The sequence below is a fragment of the Chenopodium quinoa genome, unplaced genomic scaffold (assembly GCF_001683475.1).
Source record: "Chenopodium quinoa cultivar QQ74 unplaced genomic scaffold, ASM168347v1, whole genome shotgun sequence".
Taxonomy (NCBI): domain Eukaryota; kingdom Viridiplantae; phylum Streptophyta; class Magnoliopsida; order Caryophyllales; family Amaranthaceae; genus Chenopodium; species Chenopodium quinoa.
In genome coordinates this window covers 7,617,700-7,628,430 of record NW_018744367.1, presented here as the reverse complement: position 1 = coordinate 7,628,430, position 10,731 = coordinate 7,617,700, and the positions used below count along the sequence as shown (strand labels likewise).

Sequence of the window (10,731 nt, the reverse complement as noted above, 5' to 3'; positions counted from 1 at the left end):
ACCTCCTCCGAAACCACCTCCGCCGTCGTCGCTCTCATTGACGAGCTCGATAAGCGTCGCGCTCTTCTTATCATCGCCGTCGAAAGAAGAACAATCTTTCGCGGCTGGAATTGGGACGGGAAGGGGAGGGAGATTGAAATCGCGACGGGAAATGGGAAGGGATTTTTTTAGGGTAGTTTGGTGGTTCATGGGGAGAAGAGAAGGGTTGGAGGTTAAGGGGGAGGTGTTCGGCTTGGCGCTCTGTCGTTGGGGGGCAAACAGGGGGGTTCGGGCTGCTGGGTGTGGGGTGGCCGTGGAGGGTGGTTGAACTGGTGGGGGTGGTATTTTTATTAGTTAATTAATTTTTTTGAAAAAAACACTTTAATAATCGCAACTATGGGCAATTTACTTCTAATAATTCCAATTAAGGTTTATTATCTAATAATCCCAACTATGAGGTCTGTTTGCCTCTAATGGTCCCAACTAGTTAACGACAGGTCAATGACTTGTTATAACAGGTGACTATAACAAGTGTCAACACGTGATTGGCCCAAAATATTTAAAAAATATTAAAAAAACATAAAAAATAGTAAAAAACCCAAAATTCCAACCACCTCTCCTCTCCCCTAACCTTGCCAGAACCCTAACCGTACCCCACCCCCTAACCTCGCCGAAAAATGGCCGGCCAACCCCCTTAAGAACCGAAAATGGCTGACCGTCCTCTACCACCCATTCCCGACCCCCGAAACCACCCACCCTGACCCTCAAAGCCTCCATTTTCTCTCTCTTCCTCTTTCGTTATTTCTACGATTTCCGGGTTCTTCATCGTTGTTGACTCGTTGTTGCGGATTATAAGGTGAATTTTCAGGATTCAATTGCGCTGAATCCGAACTCAATGGCAGTGTTGAGCTTTAGGTGGGAGGTTCACTGGAATTTTGGTGGTTCTGGAGGTCGGGGTGGGTTGGGTGGGTGGTTTCGGGGGTCGGGGATGGGTGGCAGAGGCCGACAGGCCATTTTTTGGTGGTTCATGGGGTTCGGCCGACCAGTTGCCGATGAGGTTAGGGAGTGGGGTTAGGGTTCCGGCGAGGTTAGGGGGTGGAAAAGGGTGGCTGGAATTTCGGGTTGTATTTTTTTATTATTTATGTTTTAAATGTTTTTTGAAATTTTTTTGATTTTGGACCATTCAAGTGTTGACACGTGGTGTTTGAAACAAAAAAAAAATGTTTTAAAAAAAACAAAAAACAAAAAATTCTTTCAGCAGGTCACTGATCATTGGGACCATTGGAGGCAAATTGACCCCATAGTTGGGATTATTAGATAATAAACCTTAGTTGGGATTATTAAAAGTAAATCGACCATAGTTGGAATTATTAAAATGTATTTTTTCTAATTCTTTTTATTTTTTCGTTAAATTTTTTTTTTACCAATGAGATGCCGACACGTGTCATATAACTTGTTATAACATGTTAAATGACTGGTTGGACCATTTTAAACGGATTGACATTAAAGTTCAGATTATTAAAAAATAATCAAAAGGTGGGATTATTTTTGGCAGATGAGGGAAAGGGCGGATTATTTTTGGCAATTTTTCTAATATTTATATGGAATATGTTAACCATTTCTCTAAAATTAAATGAAGTTAGTTATATATAACGTAAGTTTAATATATGAATTACTACTTTCGTTTTATATGGTGACACTTTTATTTTTGACACTACTTATACCAAAATTATATGGTAGTCATCATTAAAATGACTACCATTATACTAATTTTTTAACGGCTGATTTTTTAATTATTTTTTTATGTCAAAAATAATTATAAATCTTATTTTTAAATTTTTTTTTTATTTTTTTTTAATATTTTCATCATTATTTATGAATTATTTTTCTAATTTCAGTAATAATGAAGACCGAATTTTGTAAATTAATGAGAAAATTATAAAAAAAATTCCATAATTATTTCAAAATTAATAAGTGAATTTAAAAATTAGGATAGATGATTTATAATTATTTTCAACATTAAAACTAAATCAAAATCAGCTAACAAAAATTAGTATAATGGTAGTCATTTTAAGGATGACTACCTGTAGGGAATTTTTCAACTCAAACCCTACTGTGGTTCATGTTTTTAGGCATGGCGGCGTTCCAAGGAAAAGAAGCTAGAGAAAAAGAGTTGCCAACAAGTTTTAGGAACTTGTAAACTGTTCATAGGTGTGAAGGTTACACCCCATTCACGATCACGGAGATCGCTAACCTTATAGTGGTCCGCAACCATAACTACCATTATATTAGTTATCTTATAACAACATCATCAAAACATTGTTAATAGTAAGATCCTATGCATGATACTAACGGATTAATAACAAATCCTAGCATGTCACTAATAACAAAATCAAAGCATTATCCTAAACATGATACTAGAAATCATAAAAACATCCTAAACATGATTCTAGGAATTAAAATAACATCCTAAACATGATTTCTACTCCAAAATAAAATAATAGTAAAAAGGGTAATTGAATTACTCACTTTAATGCCTCAACCTTCTTGCTATTAAAATAATACACACGTTAGTAAACTTTAAGAATGTTAAAATCAATAAAGTAAATAAATCAAATATGAACTGAAATATAGATTTGGGACCAAACCCTCAGAACTATCAATCTTTCACGTCAAGGTCAAAGGCAACGTCGAGGATGGCTTAGAGTATTCTAATCTCGTGAATGAGGTATTGCGACTGAGTTGAGAGAATATCAAGGATGTGTTTAGGCTAAGGCTAAGAACATAGATGTTTGATGATCGATGATGATTGCAGTCAGGTGGTTATAGCTTATGATTGATGGTTCTAGCTGATTTGAAAATGGGGAAAACGACCTCTATTTATAGGGAAAAAAGAGAGTCTAAGAGATTGGAAAAGATCAGAACTTGAATGGAAGTAAAACTGATTGACGTGATGCGATATGATTGTCGCGCCACGCCGGCCTCTGACACGCCGCGTTAGAACTACCGCAGTGCGATGGTTCTGGCGTTGCGCGCTAGTTCATAAGATGACTAAATTCGTACGAATTTTGATTTCTAATGGGATTAGATTTGTGAAATATATCCGGACGTCTTTTAATTTGAACGGGATAAGGACTATCATATGAGAAATTTTATTTGGCTTCGAACTCTTTTGATCTTTATGTTTTCGGAAAGGATAGATTAGAACCTTCTAGAGACTTCTAGAAGTTCCTAAAAAATCCTAATTGGTTTAGGATTGGGAATAAGTTATTTCGACCCTCATAATACATTGGGTCGTAGGTAAGGTGGGTTCAGGATCGGTTTAGTATTTTAGCCATAACTTATTCGTTTTAAGTCGGATTTGAGCTTATAATATATCATTGGAAAGCTCTTTTCAACCCCATCCAACTAAACAATAATTGGACCAGGATTATGTTTAAAATAATCTGATTTGGACGTTTTTATGACTTGGACACGAAATGACTGATTTTGGGTTTAAAGGCACAAAATGAATGATTTTGGGTTTAAACATTTTAAGAAAGGTTAGGATATGGTCAAGGCTTAAGGGAACTCTACGAGACTTTTCGACTCTTTACCGAACTCGTTAATCAAAAACGTGGAAGGTACTCATCACTGGGTTTGGTTTTTGGGGAAACACAATCAGGTGTCTACACTATCATAGAATCCTTGACTTTTGACTATCATTTGTGGTTCTTACGTTAAAGAAGAATATAATTATTTAAGATTTTTTACATTTGTCTCAATATATACTAGATGCCCGGTCGATGCCCAGATTGTTGATAAAATTTCTATATAAATTTTTTTGCTTAAATGTTAAATACGATCCTACAATCCCTTTTGATAATGTAGGATATTTAGACATATGATGTCATATCGCCTATTTGTAATTTTGTTTGTGAATATCTATGTTGTTATTGACTTGAAATTATTTTTACTGAACTTAAATTGTTTTGTTATTTTTACTAATTCTCTACGACGGTATGTTTTTAAATAAATTAAATATATTATAAATGGATCTTATATTAAAGAATTTTTTAAAACGAATTTTATGATGGAAATAGAACTGAGTTATATGATATTTATTAAAAGTTATGATTAATTTGTATATATGATATATTAGAAGTATATTGATAATAAAACTCGTACAACATTTTTATCTTAAAAAATCTATACAAAATTCACTTACTTAGTATCATATGTGTCACAATAATATCTATTTTTCGCCTATGTGGTGCGACAGTTGGCGAAAAACTGATGAAATATCAATATATATTAATAGTTAAATTTAATATGGTAATAATATCTAATTTTTTGTCCAGGCGATGCTCGGATTGTTAATAAAATTTTAGGATAAACTTTTTGGCTTTTGATAATGTAGGATATTTAGATATACGATATCCTATACCTTGTTTACAGCACAAAAACTTTTGTATACATTCGATGTACAATAATATTACCGTACATTTACTGTACATCGAGGTAACTTTTATTGTATTTAAGGTTATTTTTAGACTTTTTTGTGTAACTTTTATCAATACAGTATAAATAACTTATATTTATATCAAGATAACTTATATATACTGGGTAAATTTCATTCATTTAAGGGTAACTTTTGATCATTTTAAGATAACTTTATAGCAGATGTACAATATTTTATTGTAAATCCGATTTTTTTTATGTTTATTTTTACAGAATAGTGTAGTTTTTGTAGTTTTATTTGTAAATAGATATTTATGTTATTATTGACTTAAAATTATTGTTATTGAACTTAAATTATTTTTACTGAAATGAAAGTATTTTTACCAAACCAATATTATTTTTACTGATCCTCTATTTTTTTAACTAAATTAAATATATTATAAATGGATCTCATTTTAAAGAATTTTATAAAACTAATTTTATGATAAAAATAAAACCAAGTTATACGAAGTTTAAAAAATTCCAAGTGTCGCTGTCTCGTGGCCCGGCTGCGAGATCAACTTTATTTATTAGTGATATGGTATGATATGATTTGTCAAATACTTCGTATTATGTATTTATACAGAATTAGAAGTATTGCTCTTGGCTTCAAAAAAGAAGAATTCATGCTTGGATCAAAAGTTTACAGTGATAGGAAGAAGACAACCAAAAAAAAGAATATTTGTGGAATATTAAAGTGAATTTTCAAATTGCAAGAAATACAAATGATGAAGATGTGATTTTTTGCAAGAAATACAAATGATGAAGATGTGATTTTTTTCCTTCCTTTTATCTTGCTTAAATGTCTATGCAAAGAGCTTAATCCTAACACGCATCTTCAAGAAGCACGCGCTAAAATTTGATTGAATCCAGCATTAAATGATCAACTTGGACCAAATTTACTTTAACCAACTTGTTTAATCCAACTGGTACTCACCTAAAATTACAAGCAAACGAAAATTCTACAACATTTGTTTCTTAAGTTTTGGTGTTTTAATATTACACCTTAAATTGACCAATTTAATATGAAATAATAAATAATTCAGAAGACTTCCTTTGTTCTACTAATATTGTAACAATTACAATTTTATGATATGTTATACAATTATTACAATATTTTCTTTATTTGCACATGTTTGCACTCTATCTCTCTCTTCGTCAAATAGGTTTACTTGCCTCATATGTGCATGATGCTGGTGGTAATTTTAAAAATTAATTACTCCCTATTCAATTTTTTCAAGCATATATATTAGTAACAATAAAAGTTAAAAATTAAAAATTAGATGAAAAAAAAATACACTTAACGAAACTTTTTTTCTTCAACCAACGAGATCTTTAAATCTTTTTTTATATTTTATTTATTTTGTTAAGTAAGCGTTGTAGCTCGGGTTTAGGTCTAACAATAATGTAGTAAGAAGTATTTTTTTATTGTATAATTTTTTCCTAAGTCTTTCAATTAAATTATTGTTTCGGGTAGAAACAATGGGACCTTCGACAATGTCCTTTTATGTGGGCTGAAGACTGACCTCGGTCCATGTGATGACTGGGCCTAGGATTTCTTGCACATCAAAAACACGTAAACTAGCCTCGGGGGTTGTGCCGAGGAAGGCCCTTCCGATGCCGAAGTCAATACAGTGTTTAGAGAGAGAAAGCTATGCAAGAGTATTAATTGCTTGAGGCTTAATGTGAATGAATGTAAAGAGAGAAGCTTGAAGGCTTTTATACCTTTTCTCAATGGATAAGTGGGCCGTGAATCAAGTGGGCTTACCACATTAACCGGGCCTTAACTGACTTGACATGGTTTGGAGATTTGAACCTTAGCCTTGGGCTTTGTAATTAAAACATTTGTGGAACGGCCCAATTAAAGTAAATTGGACCCAAACAACTTGCCCCCTAGACCTGATTCGGAAGCATGACGGGTCGGGTTTTGACTTGCAAAATGGAGAGAAGTAAACGATTTAATTAAAGTTTGAATTTGGGTAGTTATTGAGGCAATAACGGTTATTTATAGAGTAATTAGGGAAGTTAGAAAGTTTAGTGGGTAGTTAATTGGGGAGGTGTTTAACGGTTGGATTGAAGTGGAGTTAGTGGGAGTTTTCGTGGCGTGGACTCCCAAAATTCCACTTCCGGCAAGTTTTTAAGCCACTCGTCCCACTTTCTCTCCTCATTACTTTGTTAATTCACTTCCGTTCTTCGCTAATCACCACTGTTAACCCGCTTTCCATTTTCCGCTTATTCTTAGCAATCCAAAACCTGAAACCAAAATCCGTTGCTCCGAACGTGTAGATCGGAAAATTCCGCTCCTAATAAAGGTAAATTTCTTCGAAATCTCTTCGGTTTTCTTTGATTTTTAGAGCACCCACCTTTTTCTCGATTTTTCGAACTTCTACTAATAAGAATGGCTCGAGACCGAGGAAAGATACCTATGGAGGTCGATGAGGATGACGAAGTTCCTCAGCTGATTCCGCGACGCAATCGTCCGCTGGAGAAGATGCCGCCTTTGAGCGGCCGCAACCCTCGTCCCAGGGTTGGGACAACAGCTTCTTCCAGCAGAGCCGCGATTCCTGCGATGCCGTTGTCATTTGTGCCTCCCCGAGATTTGGGGGAGGCTAGCACCTCCGGCCAAGGCGAGAACTGGGCACCCGGACCTTGGGATTTGCCCCCTGGAGCAAGGGAGTGGGGCAACGTCCCCGAGAATTTAGGGTTGATGACCACCCTTCCTTATGACTGGTGGGTGGACGAGAGTCCCCTCTACCGCTTTGCCAAGCAAATTGAAATTTTTTACGGCATAATGGAGGCATATGGATATTGGTGCTGAATGGCCACGGCTCAATGTAGGATTCACCGTCCTCTCCCTGGGTACATCGGGGTGTATACTCGGCAGCTGCAATTTGGGCTTCGGTTCCCTCCGCACTCCTTTGTTGTTGAAGTGCTGAACGGGTACAACATCTCGTTGTGCCAATTAACCCTCGCCAGCATCCGAAGGATGATGACGTTCCTCTTGGTGTGCCTCATTTATGGTTTTGCGTCGAGCCTCCACGTTTTTCGGAAACTCCACAAACTGGTGTCGAACCAACAATCAGACGAACATCATGGCACTGGTTGGTGGCGGATTGAGACCCATAGGGGGCATCTCACCATTTGGCCGAATGATACTTCGGGCAAGGATTGACGGGGCTAATGGATTTGGGTTCGGGCGCCTTCGGAAGAGAACCATCCGAACTATTTTGGAGGGCCGAGGTACTTGAGCGAGCCTGATCCCCAGATGAGGATTATCGGACCTGACGAGTTCGATGATCATGAAAAGGAGTTGTTGACTCTCTTCGGCAAAAAGAGGAATCCAGGGGGCACGGGTCGAACATCCCAAGTGCCCACAACTTGGCTGCCTTGCTACCACTACATCTTCCAGGAGAAGATGCTTGTTGTCGTCGGCTTCAGCCGAAAATACCAAGGGGGTAAGGAGTTCGGCAAGGACCGAAGGCCTTTGCTTTTTTCTTTTATTGTTTGCTTTCATCGTGCTGACTAACCCTTGATTTTCGACTTTTAAGCTACACGAGGGAAATTCTGGAATTAACTACAATCGACTCGGGATCAACGCTGCAAGGCAGGTGACGAAGAACGCTCCCGATATAACTAAGTCATCAGACCGACCCCTTCTCTATGCAAAACTAAGCTTCAGATAGTCAGCGTCGCTGAGTACAAGGCGTAGAAGGTGTGGTGGAAGAAACATGACCCCCTTTTTTTTCTAAGCCCCGCAGAACAGGCTGTTGCTGGTGCGGAGGCTCTTGCAGCTAGAGTATCCAGGGCCGGTGAGGTTTCTGGGAGCGGTGCTGAACCTTCTACATGTGCTGCTGATCCTCAGACAGAAGAGGAGAAAGCTGAAGAAGAGGATGGGGCGGCCGAAGACGAATGCCTGTTGAGGACTTAAGTGAGCCTTCCAGACTTGTCTTGATGGCGCCTTTCTTTTTCGAGTTTTTTTTTCTTTTTTTTTTTTACTTAGTGCTCATACCATTCTTTGCCCCCCTATTCCTTCTGCTACAGTGTGATAAAGAAGAAGGAAATAGAGAAGAGCCGGCTGAAGAAGAATCCTCTTCAGAAGAATCTTCAGACGAAGAGATGTCCGGCCCGAAGAGAAGAAGGGTTGTTTTTAATCCCGGGCAGTTTCAACCTGCCCTTGTTCCTACCAAGAAACCTCAGCTTGAGGAGGACAAGCAAAAGGAAAGGAAAGAGAAGACTCATCTCCCTCCTGAGGTTCGTGCCGAAGAAGATAATTTGATAAAGACTTCTCCTCCTGAGGCATTTGTGGAGGATGAGGTTCTGCCGAAATCTCCACCTAAGACTCAAGAGGTTGAAATTTCTAGTTTGGCTCCTCCCCCTCTCCTCGGCACGTGGCCGAGCCTTTTAGCGACAAGGTTCAGAGGGAAGCTGATGCAATGCTTGTCCACCTTGAGGACGAGGAAGTGCCAACTTTGAATGAAGGCCTCAAGGGTCTGGATGCTGATGGTCTAAAGGAGGCCGAAGGGGGAAAGAAAGCCGAGGAGGCCAAGAATGCTAATATGCCCTCCACTTCGGCTACTGAATCCTTCATGACGTTTCAATCTACGGAGATGGGATTCGGTTTTGCCCCTTTGGTGCTTGTTCTCGACTATTCCAGGAACGTCTTCGAGTTCCGGCGTAGCTTGGCCATGGAATACTTCGGGAACCTCTATAGCATGTCTGAGCTAGAGAGAGCCAGGGCTTGGACCATTGGAGCTTTTGCTGGCGCATCTGAACCACTTGTTAAGGTCCCGGATCCCTTTGTTGAAAATTAGAGGCTGCTGATGTAGGTAAATCTTTCGGCACTTAAGCTTTTTCACTTAAGTTTAATTTTTAATTTTATTTTTTTATTTTTTATTTTATTTTATTTTTATCTTTTTTTACTTCGGCTAATTGTTGCTCTTCAACTTGGCAGGTCGTTCATAACCACTTCTTGGCTATGGAGATGAACGATGAGCTGAAATCCAAGGCAGGTAAGGCTCAGGAAGCTGCATGTCGAGCAAAGATTACTGAACTGAAGAGGCTTGATACCGAAGATGCGGCCACTGCCCTTAGAGCTGATCTGGACACCATGATTGCCAATTTTTGGACCTTTTGTCAGGATTTAGAGCAGACCGTCTTCCCTTGTGTAGACGAGGGTCATGAGCTGATCCAAGAGTACGAGGTTGAAGACATTCCCAACTTTAAGGCCCGTATTAAATAGAGGGTGCAGTAGGAGGTTGAGACTCAGCGTTTGATGGTCGAGGACTTCAAAGAGAAAGTTGCTCAGGCCGAAGCCAAAGCTAAGAAAAGGCAGTCTGAGCTTGAGGCCAAGATTCTGCGATATAGGAATGAGCTAGAAGCTCATAACGTGGAGCTTTATGAGGCAAAGCTTAATCTAGAAGCCAAAGATGCCGAGCTTTTCCAAGCCAAAGATGAGCTGAATGATGTCCGAAGCCAGCTGAAGGCTGGGAACAAAGGGGCTGCCAAGACTCAAGCTGACCTTGAGGCTGCCCGGAAGTTGTTAGAAGTCAAAATCTACACCCAAGATGAATATGACGAGGGTTTTGACAACGACTTCCAAAAAGCTCGGCGCTTTGCTTTCCATGCTAATCCCACCATTAATTGGGACGAAGCTGAGGAATGGTCCATGGATCCTAATGACTCGCATCTGCATATGGCCCATCCTACTGAGACTGCTTTTCTGGCTCGTCAGGTTGAAGCCAAAGCTCGAGCAGAGAAGGAAGCTGAAGAAAGGGAAAGAGAAGAAGCCAAGAAGAGAGAGTTTGAAATGACTCTTACTCAGCCTGCCTCCTGTTCAGCTAGTGCTGAAGCATCTAAGAGCCCAAGCACAACTGCTTAGCCTGATCCTGGTAATGCTGAAGCATAGGAATTCGGGTAGTCATTGTCAGAATCTTGCGGATCAACTTGTGCTTAATTGTTATGTTTGTTGCGTCTGTTTTTGCCTTAACCTTTTGCTTCATCTTGCCTCGATTTTACAAAATCTAATTTATTTTTTCTTTCAGTAGTTGTAATTAGTTTTGTGCTGTATTTTTCCACTTGTGGGCAGCTGTCGATATAGAATTTTTCTTGTGTTTGCTTTAAAACTTTTAACTTTGATGCAGCTCGGAGATCCGAGCATATTTGAATTTCTATGAATGCTTTTCTTTTGGCGGCCTTGCTCTCTTTACTTAGTGCTCCTGCCCTTTTCTTAGATCTTGAATTTTATCACAGTTGAGTATCTCTTACCCCCAAGAA

The 10,731-nt window shown here is 38.6% G+C and overlaps 1 protein-coding gene across 1 annotated transcript; it reads left to right on the top strand.

Annotated features, from left to right (window-relative positions):
* The first annotated feature begins 9,730 nt into the window (after positions 1-9,730).
* On the top strand, positions 9,731-10,336 carry LOC110696732. The gene has a single exon (XM_021874085.1). It carries the CDS (start codon positions 9,731-9,733, stop codon positions 10,334-10,336), a length of 606 nt encoding a protein of 201 aa, XP_021729777.1.
* Positions 10,337-10,731: the final 395 nt, after the last annotated feature.